Source organism: Drosophila arizonae, chromosome 5 (assembly GCF_054131065.1).
Source record: "Drosophila arizonae isolate 15081-1271.41 chromosome 5, UAZ_ARI_1.0, whole genome shotgun sequence".
Classification (NCBI taxonomy): domain Eukaryota; kingdom Metazoa; phylum Arthropoda; class Insecta; order Diptera; family Drosophilidae; genus Drosophila; species Drosophila arizonae.
In genome coordinates this window covers 8,169,158-8,191,314 of record NC_142925.1, presented here as the reverse complement: position 1 = coordinate 8,191,314, position 22,157 = coordinate 8,169,158, and the positions used below count along the sequence as shown (strand labels likewise).

The 22,157-nt window shown below is 37.3% G+C and overlaps 1 protein-coding gene across 1 annotated transcript; it reads left to right on the top strand.

The window, feature by feature from the left end:
* The first annotated feature begins 2,330 nt into the window (after positions 1 to 2,330).
* On the top strand, positions 2,331 to 20,450 carry sca (scabrous). Its single transcript, XM_089469530.1, has 4 exons — positions 2,331 to 3,190; positions 7,732 to 8,167; positions 18,432 to 18,968; positions 19,252 to 20,450. Exons 1-4 carry the CDS (start codon positions 2,724 to 2,726, stop codon positions 20,191 to 20,193), a joined length of 2,382 nt encoding a protein of 793 aa, XP_089325656.1. The 5' UTR covers positions 2,331 to 2,723; the 3' UTR covers positions 20,194 to 20,450.
* Positions 20,451 to 22,157: the final 1,707 nt, after the last annotated feature.

Genomic DNA, 22,157 nt, shown 5'->3' with positions numbered 1-22,157 from the left:
ATGCAAACAGCAGCAATAATAATACCAACAACAACAACAACAGCAAGTGCAACTCATGTGGCAATGGCAGTTGATTATAAGCCCATTGATGTAGCTGCAGCTACCCTTCGCTCCACAACAAACGCTGGCTGCATTAAAAAATAAAAGCGAAAATATTGCAAATTGCAATACACGAGCGCAGACAAAATGGCAACAATGCGAAAAGGTGGCATCACCCGGGCTGGGCAGGGGCAAAGGTGGCAACTGTTGCAACTGACCAACACGACATGGCCATCAACTCTGGCCAAATCCCGCACTCTCCCTCTCCCCCCCTCTCACTGTCTCACTCTCTCTCTCTCTCTCTCTGTGTGCAGCGAAGCGCACCACCCGAATGGGTTGGTTTCTGGCTTCACTCCGGCTACTCCTGGCCCGCACTCCGGTCAGCCTCTGCCCACCTCTGCCACTTTGTCCCTCTGCAACTCCTTGGTGGTTTATAGGTGCACGCTGCACCCCGTCACATGCCAGCTGAATGCGCCATTTTTGGCATATTCCATTCTGGCCCAGCACAAATGCTGAAAATTCAACGCCCAACGCTCGGACCGGGCCAACAATGCCGCCAAATAAACTTCATTCAGTTCAGCTCTCAGTTTTTGTTTTACCTTTTGTTCGCTTAGCTGTTTTAGCTTTTAGTTGTGGGCCAAATGACTTTCAGTTCCATTTTTCTCTTTTTTTTTAATTTGTTGTGCTTTTTGTAAAGTTGCAACACTCAAAAATATTCAACAATAGACGAGAAAATTTGCAGTGCTTTTTTTTTTATATATATAAATGAAGATTGCAGCTGATGATATAATGCTGTACATTTTGAGCTACAGCAAAACTAAAAGAGCAGAGCTTTAAAACTAAAAGTGTTTAGCTTGATCTTATGAATGTATTTTATGTAGCTGTTACAAAAGACCCTCAAGGGAGTAATAGCCCAAGCAGTAGAGCATAGTGATCTGATCAAAATGAAACACTATTTGCCTTTCTTTCATGTCTTTAATATACATCAAAATCTTGCACATATTAAAATTAAGTATAAATTGATATATATTAGAATGAATCTGTCTTTAATAAACAGCAAAATTCGGCCTATAAAATTGAGTAAATTATCGATGATCATTTTGAAAAGTCTCCAGAATTATCTAAGACCTATACGAAAATGGAAAGTGTGTAGAGACTAAAGAGTTATATTCAATTTTAGCTCTCTTTAGATATGGTATGAGATTGTTGACATAAATCGGGAATAGGAAATATTACAAATTATTAATAATTAATTATTCGATAATTGTTATTAGTTTAATGTGTTACTTTTTTTTAATTTTTTTTTTTTTTTTTTTTTTTATAGATTGCCAATCCCGTCTCAATTTTGTGTAAACGTGAGTTCACCTGAAATCGTGAATTAAATTTTTTATTTGCCCAGAAATTTTAGGAGCAACTTTTTTTTAATTCAGCTGAGAGAATTTTCTGAGGTTAACTGAAGTGTTTAAATATATTTAAGCTAAAAAATAAATTGTTGAATATATTATATTATAAGTCAATATTCTAAATAATTATGAGAATTCCCTTCGCCTCACTATGGTAATCCAGAAAATTCGAAAGCATATAATATTATGAACTCAACCTACATGAAAGACCCTCTTTAATGATCTTCAATCTGTAAATATATATTTTAAATACCCTCACCTTTTTTTTGAATACCTTTTAATAAGCATTAAATAAAAAGCCAATAAAAAAAACAACGTGCAAAAACTCACCTGGTTGAGCCGTTGAAGGTCTGACATCTGCTGTTTGCTGCTCGAATGTTGATTCACCGCAGGCGCGCCATGTGCCACAAGGATATGCACAAGGATAACACCAACACACTCACTGAAGCATATATGCACACACACAAACACACTCAGGTAAAGCTGCGACAGAAAGCAAGACCACATAAGTACAGTTAGCTAAGTGCTAAGCTTAAGTAAATGTATTAAACAGAATTGTTTAGGATAATAACAATTATTATCAATTGACGATAGTTTAGCAACAGACTCCTAGTTGCCATAGTAGCCTTAAAGAGAGCAGGAGTCAGCGCGCTCTTAAATTTGCCTTAAGCGGGCTCTCTCACTCCCACACACACACACACACACACACACACATACACGCACATTGGCTCTCTTAGCATAGACAACCTGTTCTTTGGCCTGCTTGTTGCATGCTCTTCAGCTTCGCACTATGCGCGCACGCTCTCTTTGCAGCTGAGCGTAACGCTGCGACGTCGACGTCGACGTCGTCGTCCACCGGCTGGCGGGCTATAAAAGCGCAGCAGCTGCTGCGCGCCGCTTTAGTCTAACGACAAGCGTCGCGTCAACTGCATCTCGTACACAGGCGAGCAGCAGCCAATCTCAAGTGAAAGTTTGACAGTATTTTACACGTGAGACGACTACTAAGTGTGCGTGTGTTCGCGTTTGTGTTTCTGTGTGCGTGCGTGATTCAGTTAAAGCCGCTTAGAGCTAGCGGCAGCACGAGCTCAACAAAAACGTGCACACAACAAACATAAAAAGGAGTCGCGCATAATTCGAATATTCTAAAAGGTGGTCATGAGACGTGCCCAACATTTGCATAAATATCAAATGCCACCAAAATACTAAAAAATCATCAAAGCCAAAAAAAGTAACTGTGCTTAAATTTAAACAAAGCAACAACAACAAAAAACTGCCACTAAAATGTTGCGTCTAACAGCGCTCGTCGTGATCGTGGCGTTGGTTGTGGCAGGCGCGCGTGGCGCCACCACCAGCAGCGGCAACATCCTCGTCAGCGACGAGAACAACATGTTGCGCGATGCCCAAACAGCCGGCAGCACGGCTCCAATTGCAACAGCCACGGCAACGGCAACGGCAGCTGCGCCCGCATTATCCAGCGTGGAGCTGCTGCGCTTTGTCAACGAGGATGAGGACAACAACGAATTGGAGCTGCTGTCGAGTGGCAAGGATGAGCAGGATGCGGATGCCGCTGAGAAGAATCTGAAACTGGGCGATCAGGTGCGACTGCTAACGAAGCAATTGAATGCGCTGATGACGCGACGGCGCGAGGATTACGAATTGCTCGAACATAATTTACGCAAATCCCTGAGGCTCACCACGGACGCGGCCAGCGTCGATGCGGATATGCGCAGCGAATTGGACCAATTGAGGTGAGCTGAACAAACACACGCACACACACACACACACACCTACACACACACACACACACACACACACGCACACTAACTTAATTAGATGCAGTTGCCTGCTCGAGTCGTGTCTACCCTATGCCACTGACCCGCAATTCATTTACAACTTGCAACGAGCAACTTGCAACTTGCGAATAGCAACTTTTGCAGCTCCGTCTCAACTTTAGTCGGAAGTTGTTGAACAAAAGTTTTTGGATTTCTTTCTTTTTTTCGGGCTGCTCGTAATGCTGTCTGCCAGCCAGACATCCCACTCATTAATTTCGTGGGCGTGGCTGTCACTAATTTTTTACAACCACAGAGAGAGAGCGTAAGAGATGTGTGTGTTTTATTTATTTAATTTTTTATTTTTATTTTTTGTTTTTGCGCACGCCTGAAGCCAATTTGGCAGCGCCTCAAAGTAGGCGACACTTTTGCGCCTCGCTGACTTTTCGCTTGTTTTCATTTATCTGGAATACTCTTTGCTAAGGGTATTGTGGTTTCGCTTGGGCAATATGCTGAAGGAATTATATGTTTGAGATATAGATGTGAATATATGTATACTAATATATTATATATAAAAAAGAAAAGGAAAGAGTTTTTAATTCATAAGCTAGTTCCCACGGAATGTACTGAAATAATCGTCCAAAGATCTTTTATTAATACATTTTTCTACATATAAAAAATATACTCAAGACACATTTAATCATTTATTAATATTATGTAATATATTTTATTGTTCAAATTTTTTACAAGAAATAAATATAAACTAATTAAGTTTTTTGTGGAGCTTCCATAATTTTTTTAGATTTACTCCAAAATATGAAATATTATATACATATATTTTATTTTATTTATATTATAAATATATAAACACAAATTTCTTTAAAATATATATATAGGTACATATATATCCTCGAAAAGATCTTAATGAATGTAGCTCTCTATAAACATAAACCAGCTGCTTTAGATAACAAATTGAATGCCTTTTACATAATAAATTAGATTCAATATTTTTAGAAATAAAACGCAATTTGTAAATATTAAAAAAAAAAAATGAAGCCTTCCTCGAACAGAAACGAGCAAACACTTAAAAATACATCTCTTATATAGAATATATCCAAAACGTCTTCCATCACATGCCTGCCAATCAATCAATCAATCAATCCATTACGATTTCTTATTTATATCAATATCGTTCTAGCTTTCAAATGAAGGACATTGAAACTTCGTTTCAGTCTATCAGGCCAAATGCTTGTCATTTATTTGTGCCTCGGCATTTGCTCTGTTTGTATTTGTTGTTGCTGTTGTTGGCACAAACGCAACTTAATTTAAACAAATAAGAAAATCGTCCCGCAAAAAGAAGAACAGAGCAAGCAAGCCTAGAAATCCAGTTCCCTAAGCAGCTTAGCATTTGATAAGAGCCCGACACTCAGGCAGCACGTAGATGATTTCTGATTTCTGATTTCTGGCCTAGGCCAAGCCCCCGTCAAAGTTTCTTTTTCACTTTTGTGATTTGTGTTTGTTGTCTTTGCCGACTTGGCTGACTAATAATGATTGTCTCATCGACACACAAACACACACACTCACACGCATACGCACACATATCACTGTTGATCTAGAGCAAAGGACAACAAAAATGGCGCTCACTTAATTTACTGTACAAATAGCTTTGGCTAGTTTTGCTGTTGTTGCTGTTGTTGTGTTGTTGTTGCTGTTTGCTCATGTCGTGAACGTCGTAAACTTTGTCACTGACACCGTAAATAATTCAACACACGCGTGTGCCACACACACACACACACACACACGTATGCACATACATAAGTAGCAGGCAAGTTGCCAGGGCCAGTCAAACGTCATGTCAACTGTGGTTTATGTGTCACAGCCCCACCCATCACACCCCCACGCCCACTCCACCGCCCCCGCTCACTGCTTGGGCGATCCATTTGCCTCCGCTGATTTGGTCTAAATTTGATGGCGCATTCAGCGCATTTCCCATTGCAGCTTCCATTTGATAATTAAAATGTGCGCACACATTACACACACACACACACACACAATGCACACACATACATGGAGTTTTCTTCAGCGTTAGGCATGTTGTTTTCCTGCACATTTTCAATTTGCTTCATGTCATTGACAGCATATCCAATTTTTACTTGAATGACATGCGCTGCGTTCACTTTTTCATATAAAATTTCTTTCATTTTTATTTTTTATTTCCTTTATTTTTTTATTTGGCTTTCGATGTTGTTTACAAAAGACGCGCGCGCTCGCAAAAAAAATGAACATGTTCTGCTGCAGCCATGCGAGAAATTGTAGTTGCTTTTGTGTAGAAAACACAATAGTCTGCTCTTCTTCTTTTTTCCTTTTTTTTAATTTTTAACAAAATTTTGTTCTTTTTGTATTTTTGCAATTTTATACACTCTCTAAAATGTTTAAATAAATTGAGCTTCCACATGTAAGCGAGCCATTGAAATTGCGTTTGAATGCATTCGTGTTGTTCAAATGCGATCAAAATTAAAAAATATATATATATAAATTTATTAGAGATTTTAATTTTTCTATATGAATAAATAGACGGATTTTGATTGGAAACAAGCGAATCATAAATTGCATTCGGTTGGGTTAACTGAGCTTGGATTGTGTATATATGTATATACATTGGTGCATTTATTTGCAAAACATAGAATTCTAAAGAAATATTAAAGAGTTAAAAAAAAAGTTTAAATAAGTGACGAGACGTAAGTTGAGCTCACGTAATAAAACATTTAATTTCAATATTTATAAATAAGCAATATATATATATTTTTTTTATATTTAATTTTAAATTTTTTTTTGCAAATAAAAAAAAATTTTTTTTTTTTTAAATAATTTTAATTTCCTTGTTTCAGAAAATTAATAATACCAAAAAAAAAAAAAATAAATATATAAATAAATAAAAATATATTTTCTTATTATTATGTTTTTATTTGTTTATTTAATTTAATTTTTAGAAGAGTTTTCCTTTAATTATTCTTTATCTTTTGAAATATCTTAAAATGTATTAATTTAATAATATTCATAATATTATTGCATTAGAATATTTACGCAATTTACAATGCAGAAGCAAAATTATAATAAGAAAATAAAATTAAGCCCTTTACATTTTCACAACTTTCTGTGAAATTCTCAAACAAAACCTCAACTAAACTTTAGCCACAAAGCAAATTACGTTTTCTATAGTTTCACTGAACAGATAAATGCCTCGAGCTATTATGAACTTTTATACATTTCATTCAGCAAATTTTACAATCAAATTTATGCATTCAAGTCCAAGCCCTTCACGTAAATGAGCCAATTACTGCCAACAGTGGAAAGAAGAATTTTCGGGAACGGGAACTAACCAGCAATTTACGCCCTCAACTCGGTTGTAACTGAGCGCGTGTAGTTAAAAGCCAGAAAAACTTCTCAAGTCGTCAAATTTACACACGCACACACACCCCCACACACACACGCACAACTGCAGGCGTGCATAAGTCAGGCGCACGCAAATTGAAATATTACGTATACGCAACATTGCCAACCAAAATGCTGTAGCAAGAAGCAAAAGTTTTTTATGAAAATTTCATGTAGCTTTGCTCTTTTGACAGTGAAAAATAAAACAGCAGCAGCTGTAGTCGGAAGCAAAACAAAAAACAAAAAAAAAAGTACAGAAAACTTTTCTATGTGATAGAGTGGGAAACAGCAGGACTTGAAAGACACCTCGCTACACACACACACACACATACACTTGGCGCGCGCCTTCAGCTCTTCCGACTGACTACTTTAATTGTCTGAAATGCCACAAAAATGCGCTCAAGTTTTGAGGCTGGCGCCTGCCAGCTGCCACAAGTGCTACAACATTTTCATTTTCACATTTTCTCAACTTGTTTGGCTTGTTGTTGTTGTTAGTGTAGCTGTTGTTGTTGCTATTGTTTTTTGACGCTAAACAAAATTTATTTTAGCCACACTTGAACAATATTTGCAATTGTTGTTGCTTGTTTTTTCGGTTTTTGTGGTGGAAAAGTTCTTGTTTTTTTTTTTTTTTTTTTTTTTATATATATTGTTGAACTTGATTTGAGTTTTGTATTCGTTTTGGCAGCTTTACACTATGCAATGCTGCGGCGCCTAATTGAAAAACTGCATGAAAATGACGTTGCTTTTCCATGTAAGCCTCACGCCCAAATCCCATTAACACGCGCGCGCGCTCCATCGCGCTGCTTTTTGGCCACACAGGCAATTAAGCCGTCCGCTTGCCTGAAAATGTCAATTTAAATTAGTTTCTGCCGGCGACACAGAGCGGGGATGGGGGCGGGGGCGTGACGAGACGACACGTTGCACGTTGCAAAGTCAATTAAAATGTTACGCATACGCGCCGTGTGCTGCATATTCATTTGCCAGCTGACCAGCTAATTAAGCAAACCAAAGTACAAAATACGTTTAAAATATAATATGTATATGCTAATCTCATGTTCTCTTCTTCTTGTCTTTTTCTGATTTAACAGACGCGAAATGCAAACGCTGCGCGCCACCCACAGCGGCAACAAGGAGCGACTCACCGTCGAGTGGCTGCAGCAGTCGATATCGGAGATACGCAAACAGCTGGTGGAGCTGCAACGCACCGCCGGCAGCGTGGCAAAGGATGTGCGACATGGCGGCGCTGCCTACGAGGATCTGGCGACCATACGCAGCGACTATCAGCAGCTTAAGCTGGAGCTGGCCGCACAGCGTGAACGCCAAGAGCAAACGGAGGTGATTGTTCAAGAGCTGCGCGAGGAGCTCCTGCAGCAGGAGCAGGAATACAAACATGACCTCAATAGGCAGCAGCAGCAACAACAACAACAACGGCAACTAAATGCCAATGCAATTGCCAAGGAACAGCAGACGGAGCAGTCGGCCAGCATTGAGGAAGATAGCAGCAGTCGGGAAAGCAGCCAGGAGGTGAGTAAACACACACACACATACGCACCGTAGTCCGTGCTCAACTTTATGCTAATGATCAGATAAGCACGCAGCACACACACGCACACACACACACGCTCAGGTGTGTGCTTCAAGTTTTATGGCTTTGAAATTTTTGCCTTTGTTGCTTCTGCTGCTGTTTTAAGTGCGCTCATAAAGAGGCCCGTCGGCCACCCTCAACGCCCCCGGCCCCTCTCTCTCGCTCTCTGTCCTCAACCTCCTATTGCCATTATCTGCCCATTTTATGCCTTCTTTTATACCTGACTGCCATGGCCATTGTTTTGGGGTAGCTCTCGTTTGCCAGCTGAGACACGATGTGCTAACGAGCCGAGTGCCCAAGCCGACTCGACTACATTGCCTGCCCTGCCTCAAACTTCCACTCCCTCTCTCCCTCTCTCTCTCTCTCACACTCTTTGTGTGTCCTTACTTTTTAATGGCGCCTCATATGCTGCTTAAATTACTCATACGCACCGCAGGACGTCAACATATTTAATATTTAATGCTAACGCCTCGCCCCGGGCAGCCACTTAGACCCACACGCACACACACACACACACACACACACACACACACTACTCTTCTTTCAACTGTTGTCTGTTCCTGTTTCCATGCCTAACTGAATCATTAACATTAAGGTCAGGCAAATCGCAGACAACGCCGACGGAACAACAGCATGCTAACAACTTTTAATTATAATTAAAGTCAATAAAAATGCGCCTGGCAAAAGTGAAAGTAAGATGAATTCTTCAAGGGCAGCCACCTTCATCAGATACCCTGTGTAGCATAATGAAATAGTTAGCATAATTAAATTGTTGAAATATGCCAACTAAACATGCAATGCCAGCTCGCAAGAGAGCAGTAAAAGCCCTAGAGAGAAGGAGAGTGAGAGAGAGAGAGAAAGAGACCAACAAAGAAAATATTTATGGTATAAAATGTATAATATATATTTATGCATTATTATTTAATTTATTTATTACATAAGAATATGTATTTAAAGCTCTTCATATAAATTTATTAATTTGCATTTTACATGGTAAACAGTGCTATTAATTTTCAAGCAATTTATCAACACTACATCCATGTTAAGCTTTTGAGTGGCTTAAAACACAATTACATTTACATTGCTGCAAACATTTCTTAAATTCTTTTCATTTCATTGAATAAAATCTCGTAATGGTGCTATAAAATATATTTTAAATGGTCTTATCCGCAAAAGAAGAAAAATCAGTAAATTTCCACTTGTGTATAACAGTTCGTATAACAGTTTACATAGCAATTTAAACAGTATTTATTATAACAGTCTGTCAAAGATTCATTATAAGAACTTTACGATGATTTCTAAAATAAAAGCTTATCTGCTTCAAATTGGCTTAAAATATTGTAATTAAAGCGATTTTCATGTATGTTGTATGTATGTATGTATGTATGTATGTATGTACATATGTATGTATAAAGTTCCAATATAACTTCACTGTTAGTTGCAGCTCTAATTCCAGCTTTAATTCTAGCTTTAGTTCTAGCTTCAACTCAAACTCCAGCTCCAGCTTAATTTCTAGCTCTTGCTCTTGCTCTAGCTCTAACTTAGCTCCATCTAGCTCTAGCTTCAACTCCATCTGCCGCTCTACTTCGAGTGCCTTCTCCAGCTTCAGCTACATCTTTATTACCTGCACTAGCTCTAGCTCCAGCTCTAACAGTCACCAGTTTAACTCTGCTTCAGTTCTTGAAGCTCGTAGTGCTCCATTTTCGATTAACTAAAAGGCATATCTGTTGACCAAGCATCCAAAATTTGTTGTTGGCCTTCTACTCAAACAAACTAACGAAAGATATTTGAGAGCACAGCCAACAGGTAAAGCCGCAAAATGTGTTTCTCAACTGAGGGCACTGCACAGAAAAACATGAAAAAAATTCAGAAAAAAATACATCAAAAAAATTTAAATTGGAACGTTGTGCGCTTCATTAAAAGGATTATGCGACGCCCATATGCATGCGGTTGCCTCACAAAATATGTCAGCAAAATGACCCAAAAAAAATACTACAAAATAAAGAGGAAGAGAAGTAAACCGAAAACCGAAAACTGGTTTACAGACACCTGTTTGCCGAATGTGCCCCCTGCCTTCAGCCTTCAGCCTCCAGCGTCATGCTTCATGCTGCCCTTTGTCGCTTTGAAGTTTCTTGTGATATTTTGCAGAGAAATTTGCTGGACTATGGCTATACCCTGCGCTGCTTGACCAGCTGATTGAAAAGCGAATACAAAGCAATTACATATAGCCACTCAGCCAATACAAATTTTGACCGCAAATTGCAAAAAAGAATTAACCAAAAAAAAAAAAAAAAAATTAAATAAAAAAATAAAAAATAAAGGGCAAACAAAACCAATAAAACCAATGAAAGCGATAAAACGTGCAGTGAGGCGTTGTAAGCGGCTTTCACAAGAGACGCACTCGAATCAGTTGGAGTGCAGGACGATAACACACACACACACATGCACGCACACACATTAATGTTAAAGGGCACGCCTCATACTTTTCGTATATACATATGTCCATAGAATGAAATTGCTGAAAATTGCAAACAAAAAGCAGGAAATCACCTTTTAATCGCCCTCAGCATTTCTGTGGCAAAGCGAGCAACACACGCACACACACAAGTAGAGTTAGGGTGAGCGGGAGAGGGCGAAAGGTGTGAGGGAGCGAGAGGCAGATTGTGCTGAACAATTTTGGTATACAACGCCAGCTGCGCTGTCAGAGACCAGCCTGACGGCTGCTGTCGCTTTTGTCTTGCCAAAACATTTTGGCCCCTGCACAGGTCCCCACTTTTTATTTTTATATATTTTTTTTTCGTTGTTGGCCAACAAGAGAGCAGATGCTCTTGAGTGCCTTGATAATCAGTTAGTGTGTGAGTGTATGTGTATGAGTGTATGTGTGTCTGAGTGTGATTGTATGCGTTTATGATGCGCGCGATGCTTCAGCACAATTTGATCCTTTTCATTATTTTTAGGTTTTCGCTGTTGTTGTTATTTTATGCCATATTTCCCACCAAAAAACCCAAAACAACAAAGGGCGCTTCAGTCTCTGACAGCAGTTAGCCAAAAACCTGTCGTTTCACCTCGCTAGCTAAAAAAAAAAATAAAAAATAAATGAAATGGCAAAAAGCAATTTACAAAAAATAAAAATAAAAATAAAAATTTTGTAAGAGCACAGCAAGCCAGAAATTAGGTTAAGTTAGAACAAAGCGCATGGCACAACAATCAAAATTGTGCAGGTGGCCGCAGAAAATAAAAATATAAAATAAAAAATTACATAAAAAAAAATTTTAACATGCGGTAAGCCTTCTATCTCTCTCGCTCCCTCCCTGCGTGTGATTAAATTAAATCAACTGTATCTAATTTGATTAAAATTTGGAAAAAAAAAAACAAAATACATAGAATAGCGCGCAATTTGTGCAAAAATGTGATGCCAAAGCCCCAAAGGGAATGCCTTTGTAGGAATTAAGCTAGCAGAGCAAAGCAAACTAATTTTATTTCAGTGTTAGTTAACATTTTGCAGACATATATATAAGCTTGTATTCCCAAAATTTGTTTTGCTTTACATTGCAGCAAAAAAAGAAAATTTATGGAAAACATGTTCTTAAATGGTTCATAGTTAGGCTAGTTCGCAGTTAGTCAAAAGAGTTATTAAATGGTTTATTACAGGCTCAACGCATTGTTAACTAATTCATGCACAGAGCTCTTTCGCGCTTTTTTTTATGGGAAAAATATTTCTAGGTTATTTTATAACACTTTTTGTATAAAACTATGCAAGCAAATTTTTGCAGACTAAAAAAAAATATTTTAAAAAATATTGTAAAAAGTTCATAGCTAGTTCGCAGCTAATTCACGAGCTGAAAAAAGTCCAGCTAATTGGATTCCTGTATTGGCTAGCATTTGAAGACTATAAAAAAGAGCTTGCATATTTTTCATAAAAATGTTTTGTTAGAGAGAGCTCAAACCCTAAAAAAAAAATTATAACTCACATAGTTTACAATTTGTTCGCAGCTAGTTTACAAATTTAATAACAAGGTCTCTGCTTTAAAGTTGAACTTAGTCTTAGAAATATATATAAATAACAAATTTTCTTATCTCCACATTTCCTTAAACCTAAATCTAAGCTGCTATCTGAATTTATTAATAGCCCTTTGAAAGCTGCTTCACAAATTCTATTCAAGTCCAAAAATAAATTGCAGCTCCACATTTATTTAAATTGAACCCCAGCTATAACAGATAAAGGGCAAGTTGCCATAGATAATGAAGCCAGCCACAAGTCGAAGTTATCTCCCTTTATCTATCTCTCTCTAACTAGTTGCCTAAATGGCTCGTTCAATTGATAAAAATTTCTATCGAGACAAGTTTACAGTGGGGACAATATTTATTTGGGTCTGGCCGGGGTTATGGCAATTGCCAATCATACTGACAGCTAACACGGGCGAACTGTAAAAGCCTCTCTCCGGTTACATATACATATACATATGTATATACATACATATTTATTTGATACTGTTGGCACTTAGTTGAATTGGCTGGGCTACTAATTGAACTCGAATTGATGGCAAGACCTTTTGGCCAGAGCCCTGAATTGTGAAGACGCAGCTGCCAATGACAAGTGACTCTCGACCCAGAAATGAAAAAGAAACGATGTTCTAATTGCGATGTGTGCAGATTTATAACAGGGCATGTTGCTAGATACCAGCAAAACTTACACACACGCAGCTACACACAAGGACTCCAGCTTAAGCTGTAGTCATTGATATAACAAATCGCATGATGGAAGCTGTCACTAGCAACAGTTGAACGCAAATATTTATCATTGGTTATTGATGCGACTGTAGCCAGCAGCAGGACAGCTGAACAGCCCAATACAAAACGCAAAGCAGCAACAGCAGCAGGAGCAGCAGCAGCAGCAGTGGCAACTGGCAATATACGAGTAAACATATATCGCATACACATATGAGAAACTTGCTGTTAAATTAGCCAGGCAAACAAATGCGGCAACAGACACAAAAGCAGGCACAGCAGCCGCAGGGGCTAGAAGGGCAGTAGGAGCAGCAGCAAGGGGAGACACACCAACAGCAGCAGCAGCAGCAGCAGTAGGAGCAGCAGTAGGAGCAGCAGTAGCAGCTAGAGTCAGTCGGAGCAGCAGTCAACGTTGAGAAAATCAGTATCCGGTTTCAGACACAAGAGACTCAAAAAAATTGTTTTTGGAACTTTTTTGTTATTTTTGTATACCCTAATAGAGGCTACTTTGATATTGTGCATGCATGTGCAACAAAATGTAAATAAATGGATTTAGAACTTTGTGGAAGATTTTATATATAAAATTTTAAAAATTATAAAATTTTGTGTTATAAAACATTTCTCAAATTTCTAAAAAAAAAAAAAAATAAATAAATGATAAAAATAAAATAAAAAATTAATAAATAAAATCATTACAAAATAAAAAATAATAAAAATTAAAATAAAAAAAAAATAATATTATTAATAAGAAAAATAGATTTGATTGATTTATATCACTTCTATGATTCCGTTTATCATTGGTTACAAATGATGATCCTAAGTTATTCATTGACAAATCGCACTATATTCAATCACACTTTACATATTTTTTGTTTCTTATTCTTTTCCCCTCTAGAGCATCTAGTATTCGCCCATATTCCACTCACCTATATTTGTGCTCCTGTAATTTTTTTCCTTGTTTTTTCTCTTTTTTTTGGCCTTGGTTTGCCTGGGTTATATTCTATAGCACATGAGTGGGCTCCAGCAGCATTTTACCTTATTTATGTTGATATTTGTGCTGGCTTTTGTTTTATGTTACTTTTCTTGCCTCCAAAAGTTACCCGCCCGCCCTCGCTAACCACCTCTAACCGCCCAACCGCCCAACCGCTCTGCTGCCTGCTGCCTCGCTGGCAATTTGTTTGATTGTTGGAAGTGCTTGTATATATTTTCGGTAACCATAATCATTTCGCTTTTGTGTGTTGTTGCTGTGCGATATTTGCATATATGCAGTGCTCGTAGTTGATATTTATTTTATGAGCGAAATTATCTTTATTGAAACCCGGGCATACTCGTGAGACTCGGATATACTCATGTATGTGTTCAAGCTAGTAGTGCGTAGCATGTTTCTATTACTCAAGCAGAGCTCAAAGCTTATCCCCAGCGACATCGAGTCGATTTATGTGCATAAATATTTACATATATATTATATATATACTCTATATTTATTTATGCTATTTGTACTTGAGCTTTGGTTTTCCATTTGGTTTTCCTTTAAAGAACGTCTCTCTCTCACTCTCTCCCTCTCTCTCTGTCACTGTCTCTGTCTCTTTCACTCCTGAGCTGTTTCATGCCAACTCTTTTGATTAAAAATTTTGCTTTTTGTGAAACTGCGCGGCAATATTTGCGCATATTTAGTTTTAAATTATGCACACGTTTGCCATTTGGCCACGAAAAAAAAAAAAAAGTCCTACCAATGTTGGCACCTAAATGCGCATTAACTTAATGGCATTTTGTGGCACACACACACAGAGTCCCTCCCTCTCTCTCTGTGTGTGTGTGCAACTTTTTGAGCGGCACACAAAAGTCCTATTAAATTTTTACGACAATTCAGCGTGGAGCAGGAGCCGCAGAAGGAGCAGTGGCAGCAGCAGCAGCAGGAGCAGCAGTCATCGCAGCTTTTTCTATTTGTGCAGACACGCCACACAGAGCAGCAGCAGCAGCTTGTTTGCTGCATAGCCTGACGCTAATAGCAAATCCTTGTTAGCCTTCACTTGAGCACAACATGTAAAATTTCACTTTAATCCTTGCTGCGACCCAAGCGTTTTATGCATTTTACAAATACATATATATATTACATATATATATATATATATATGTGTCTGTGTGTGTGTCTATGTGGCTTTGAAAATTAATTAGTCGACCGGCTGCTCCTTCTTGCCTGATTAGCATTTCTTGATTGTTATAGCACAAGCGCATAAAATATTTATGCTTCAATTTCAATTTCGATTTCAATTAGCGCCGCTGTCACTTGCCACAAACGCTCCGCAATATCTTTAAAATTTTGCACCGCTGCCTTGTTAATTGGCCCAAACGAGGCGATAGGCATAAAAAGGGGGCGGCAGCGCATAAATCACATTTAATTATATTGTTGACATCGTTTTACCGTAAATCGTGCATCACCTTTCTGATAGGCACCAGCCAACTTCCTGCACCTATATACATATTATATAGACAGTATATAGCTAACATATGTACATACATATACATATATCTCTATATTGGCCCCGCTGCGGAACGTGGCGTATTAGCCATGTTCGTGACCTTTCGCATAAAATAGCAAACGGCGCTTCCTCTCTGTTATTTTTTTCCTTTTTTTTTTTCTCTCTTTTTTTTTTTTTGGCAAGTTTTTTTTTTTTTTTTTTTTTGTTGGACAAGTGGCATCCCAGTTCTACCAACGTCAACGCCCCCGTTGCCGTTTCGACGTGCGCTCACGCAAAACAAACAGCAGTTGAAAATTCCTTTAGGTCGCGCTGCGATTGGCCATATAAAAGTTTCGCCTACTCGCACAATTCACATTTTACGCGCAAATTTATATATGTAAATAATTGAATTTAAAACGAATAAAAATAGACGCATACCTACTTTAAAATAAAAAAAATAGGGACTTTAAAAACTGCGTAACAATTTTGCTATCACTCAAATTTCATGGCTTTTGGCTTGTTTAATATTTTGTCAAGCTTTGCTTATTCTATCGTCAAACCGAATACACTTAAGATTTTGAAATATACCAACATTAAAATTTAATACAATATTTACAATTTGTTGACATTTAGTTAACATCTGCACTGTTTCAAATATTTAAATTATTTAATATATATTCACTAATTTTAATTTTCACCAAGATAATATCAAAAACTTGTTAACAGCTGCAACCATTTCAACCAATTAATGAGTTCAACTGGCCAATAACAAAAGCCAAACAAAAGTTTTTCCCTATTTATAATAACGAAAAATTATTAATGAAGCTTCTTTGCGTTCACAATGCTTTGTTTGTTGCCATTGTGAATGCTACAAACAGCAAAGCAAATTGAAAACTTTTTGATTTATAAGCTTGTAATCCGACTTATTTGCTCTCCCACTCTCGCCCGTACTCCCTTTATTTCTCCCTCTCTCCCTCTCTATTTATTCATATTTCCCCTTGACTAATTCTCTATCTCTTGCCTCTGTTTTTGTTTGGCTGTGTCGCATAATTAAACAGCGAGGCGAAAATATTACCCTACTCTTCAGCTTGACATCTTCATTCCTCAATTTCGCCACATCTACATCTTCTACTGTGTATTTTTGATTCATTAGCAGCATATTTCATTTGGCATTTTCATTCGCTAGTTTCGCTTTATTTGGCAATTACGAGGGAACCTTTGAATGGTGAAGCTTCTCCCTCAAAATATAGATGATATTCCGCTAACTTTTGCTTTTAATGAATGCCAAGCGAAGCGTCTGTGCTATGGTGATATATATAAATATATGTATCTGTATCTGTTCATCATCTACATCTGCATGTGCATCTCCATTTGTATCCCTATCTATTTCAATGCTGTTGGCGCATTCATTACATTTGCATTCACAAATCAGAAATGTGACCCAAATGCCATTACCTTGGTTAACGCCTGTCACTCAGTTAAATTATACTACTACTATGTGACTGCACTGCTATAACGGAAAGATGAAGGAAATGTGGCCTTATTTGAGCCTGCTCAACTTAAAAATGCCCTGTAGACTATCTTTTTGCTAAGAAATATAACAATTAATTGCATTTTTTCAAGTGAAAAATATATTTAATATGTCTATGGTAAATATTTATTGGCAAAATATAATTACACATATTAATATCATGTAGAAGATCTAAAAAATTAACACAATTTTTTTAAATGCTGAAATAATATATTCAATTATTAAAATCATAAAAAAATAAAATAAATATGTAAGCAATTTTAATAATGGAAAAAATAAAAATTATATTTAAAAAAAAAACATAAATTTTTTACGAGAAAAATGTTATATAAATTCTATTTAAACAAAAAAATAAATATATAAAAAATAAAAAATAAAATAAAATAAAATTTAAAAAAAATAAAAAATATATATAAATCAATAAATAACTTCAATAAAAAAGTATGAAAACATATTTTTGCTGTCCATCATACCCTTTCTACCTACATTTAATGGGTATTCAGTACTAGAAAAAAATGCATAAATGAACTTGTGTGCCGCTAACATAGACAGCTGCCAAGTCGCCTTAACTTAAAGTCTATATGAGTGTATAAATGTGTGTGTGTGTCAGTGTCGACACCCACACATACACACACACACGCAGAGACACTATGTCCCCACTCTCACACACTTAACGCCAGGGATTTGCGCGTTGCTGTCGCTGACATTATTGTTGCACACGCCCTTTATCCTTACATATCCTTCGTCTGTGTGGCACTATGTATGCGTGCGTTCGTGTGTATTTGTGGCAAAGTTGTTTGGTACTGCGGCTGTACGTTATGAAATGCATTTATTATAAATGGATTTAGGATTCAATTCCCTGCACATAATCCTGTGCACATGCATATTACAAGTGCGCTAAGACAACGACAACCGCGACGAAGCAAGCTTAAGAGCTACAATGCCCATGCTAGACTGGGGAAATACCCTGTTCATAAATTAACTGCTTAGCTGCGAAAATGTTTCATATTTATCGAGTTCGAACTTATGACTGTTGATAGAAAGTATTGAAAAATATATAATATAAGCCATGTTATTGATTTCAATAATACACTGATAATAGATGATTGAAATTTAGGAAGCTGCCTCAAGTTATTTGACAAAGGGTTTTTCAATACATAAATATACTCCACTGAAGCTACAATCAGATAGAACAAACTATTAGATAAAAGAGATATTACTTTATATATATATATATATATATATATATATATAACATATCGATAGTGTACGTGCTATCGATAGTAAAAGAAATGCTTATAAATACACAGAAAAATCATATAAATCAAGGAATATAACGTCTCCTTTTCTCTCTAACAACAACCCCACGCTAATATTACAGGGTATGAAAAGCCCTTAAGATTTGTTGCTTAAAGTGCTTCAACGAGCATTCTTTTGCTTGGCTAAAATAAAATAAAATAAATAATATTTTCTTTCTCTTTGCAGTCGAAATCGCAGTCGAGCAGCGAACTGGCGGACCACAGACGTCGCCACTGTCGTTTCCAGCAGGAGCAGATCCACAATTTGCAGCTGGCACAGCGCAGCTTGCGCCGGCAGATGAACGAGCTGAAATACCATCACATTGACGAGCGAGTGCGCAGCATTGAGCTGGAGCAGCACCGCATTGCGAATGCCAATTTCAATTTGAGCCGTCAGATTGCGACACTGGACAAGCTGCACACCTCGATGCTGGAGCTGCTCGAGGATGTTGAGGGACTGCAAAGTAAAATGGACAAGAACATACCCGAGCTGCGACACGAAATATCCAAGCTGGAGTTTGCCAATGCCCAAATCAGCTCCGAACAGAATTTGGTCCGAGAAGAAGGCAAAAATTCCGCACGTTCCCTGCAGGCGATGGCCGTCAGCGTCAGTGCGCTGCAGGAGGAACGCGAGGGAGTTAGAAAGTTGGTCAGCACAGTGGAGCAACTACAGACAAATGTGGATCGCATTCAATCACTGGTCAATAATGAGCTACATAATAAGGTAAGCACTCAGGTTTAGCCACTATTTAGATGCAAATTTTTGTGGAGCTTACAAAATGATGAAAACGAATACGATTTAGGCTTTAATATATTTTCAATATAATATTGATATCATATAAAAAAAAAAAATGCGATTATTACAATAATTAATCTTGCTATTTTTTAATATATTTTTTTTTCTAATTTTAATTTTATTTTTTAATATAAATATTTTCATTATAAATGTATAATTATTTCTTATTTAATTTATTAATTTCATCTATGATTTTTCTATTCACTTGTAGCTTTCGCACCTCAACAAGCCCCACAAGCGTGCACACCATCAAAAGCCACAACAACAGCAGCAACAACAACAGCAACAGTCGACGCAATTGACGGATTTGCGCACAGATAACGAACTGGCCGAAACTCTGGTCGCTGAGCTGGAGAATGTGGAGGCACAGTACGAGGCGATTGTGAATAAACTGCCGCAGGACTGCAGCGAGCTGTCGACGCATGTGGATGGACTGCATTTAATAGCGCCCGCTGGCCAACACCATCCACTGATGACGCACTGCAACGCAAACGGCTGGACGACGGTGCAGCGTCGCTTCGATGGCAGCGCCGATTTTAATCGCTCGTGGGCCGATTATGCCCAGGGCTTTGGCACGCCAAGTGGCGAATATTGGATTGGCAACGAGCAGCTGCATCATCTAACCCTGAACAATTGCACCCAGTTGCGCATCCAAATGCAGGATATCTATGATAACAATTGGGTGGCCGAGTATAAGCATTTCTATATCTCGTCGCGTGACGATGGCTATAGACTGCATATCGGCGACTATAGCGGCAATGCATCCGATGCGCTCAACTATCAGCAGGGCATGCAGTTCTCGGCCATCGACGACGATCGCGATATATCACAGACGCACTGTGCTGCTAACTATGAGGGTGGCTGGTGGTTCTCTCATTGCCAGCACGCCAATCTCAATGGCCGCTATAATCTTGGCCTGACTTGGTTCGATGCTGGTCGCAATGAATGGATTGCGGTCCGCTCGAGCCAAATGCTGGTCAAACGTCTGCCCAGCGATGTGTGTGCGCCGAGTAGTAGCAATGAGGCGGCAGCAGCAGCAGCAGCAGCAGCAGCAGCAGCAATTGCCGCGACAACAACAACAACGGCAACGCCAGTGGTGCCAAGCACAAGGCCAACCACTGTGGTGCAGTTTGTTGCCGCTGCGCAGGCGTAAGCAAACAGTTAGCTGAGCAAAAAATAAATAAAAAAGAAAACTATAAGAGAAATAGAGAATAAAACAGCTACAGTGAACCACCAGAGCCATGCCTACTATAGTTTGGAGTGCGTGCGTGTGAAACGCGCAAAAAAAAAAACGAGAAAAGAAATCGAAAAAGAAAACTCAATATATATATATATATAAATATATATGTATATTAATATATATATATATATATATATATATATATATATATGTGTGTGTATGTGTAAAAATTAACATAAAGAAAGCACGTTTAGCCTCGTGCTGCGTGCGTTTCTTTTGTACATAGCGAAATTCTTGTCTAAGTTGTAGTTAATACTATTTCAATGGAGCTTACTAGCCTCGTCAAACACAAAGCAGATGATGAACAGAAGCAGAGCATTGTGCTTAACAATATATTGTACACTAGGCGTATGCGTAATCTAGCTATAGAATTTATCAACATGGAAATATGCAACAAACAAACAACAACAACAAAAAAAAAATCCCCCCTCGTCGTACATATTTGTTTTGTCTTTCAGCAGATCTCATAGAGGCATAAGTCAACACGCAGCTCAAAATTTGAAGAAAAGAAAAATATCATTACCTATTAGGGTAAATAAGTACATATACAGCCTAAACGAATAATTCTCCCTCTATTTTCGAGGCATATCATGAGCAAAACAAATAAGTGCGTGTATTGTCTTGCAGTTATTTCCATATAAAATATATTTATAATTAGAGTGTAAGTGAAAAGCCAGCACTAGTGTAGGCATCTCAGACAAATAATAAATATACTTAAATGTCATAGCAGTCGCACACACACAAAACTTCTTTCAACTAAGAAAAGTCTAAAATTGTTGTTTTTATTTTTTTTTATTTTGTGTGTGCTTCTGTAGTTTAGTGTTACAACAAGTTAAGCGTCCATATCAAGTACATTTGTGTAGACTTGAGCGAAAACAGTCATTAAGTATAGTTCTAATGGTTAATTACGCGATTGCTGATTGCAATTGTTGGACTATATAAATGTTATCAGCGGCAGCAGCAACAGCTCCTATTCAAACTGCTTAAAATCCAATTTGAAAAAATATAAAAAAAAAAAATAAAAAAAATTAAATTCAGCTTAACTCTCATTTTCACTAATGCAACAACAAGTCGTATATGCCAAAGATAACGAGAGCAAATTCCATAAAAAAATAAAATAAAATAAAATAAATTAAAAAAATAAAATAAAATAAAATGCGAAACAAACTATTTTCTGCACTTTTGCATATACCAAAAAATACATAATAATAATATAAAAATAATAATTTATAATAATAAAAGTTGCAGCTAGCTTAAGACAAGCATAAACTATATTACATATATATGCTTGAAAGTATATATATATTAATATAAATATATATATATATATGTACTTGTATACATTAATTTTATGTACGTTACGTATTAAGCGACTCAAAAAGAAAGAAACAAAAAAAAAAAAAAAAAAAAAACTGGCCACAGCCAGCGTATTTTACAATAAATGAATTGATGTGAAATTTTTCCCAGCAACAGATTTTTCCTTACGGCGTTCAGCAGCTGCATAAATATATCGTATTGCCCAGTGGCTGGCAAAAACTGGTTAAAAGGGGCGTGAGAGAAACAGAAAAATGTAGGGAGAATAAGTAAAAATTAATATCTAAGGTCTGGCGTGCATTTAATACCCTATTAGCCTTATTAACTCAGATTTTCTATTATGTTTTTTGCAGCAAATTCACCTCGAGGAATTATAATATAAAGAGCTTAATATTTATTTGATATTTATGTATAATTATGTTGCTTAAATTCTATGTACACTCAGGCAATATAGTCCCCGGATGCTTAAGCACAAATTTTTTGTTATCGGTTTGCATAAATACTTGCAGGCATATAATTTATAAAATAGAAATCAAAATAGAATATTTCAAAAATTTTGCTTT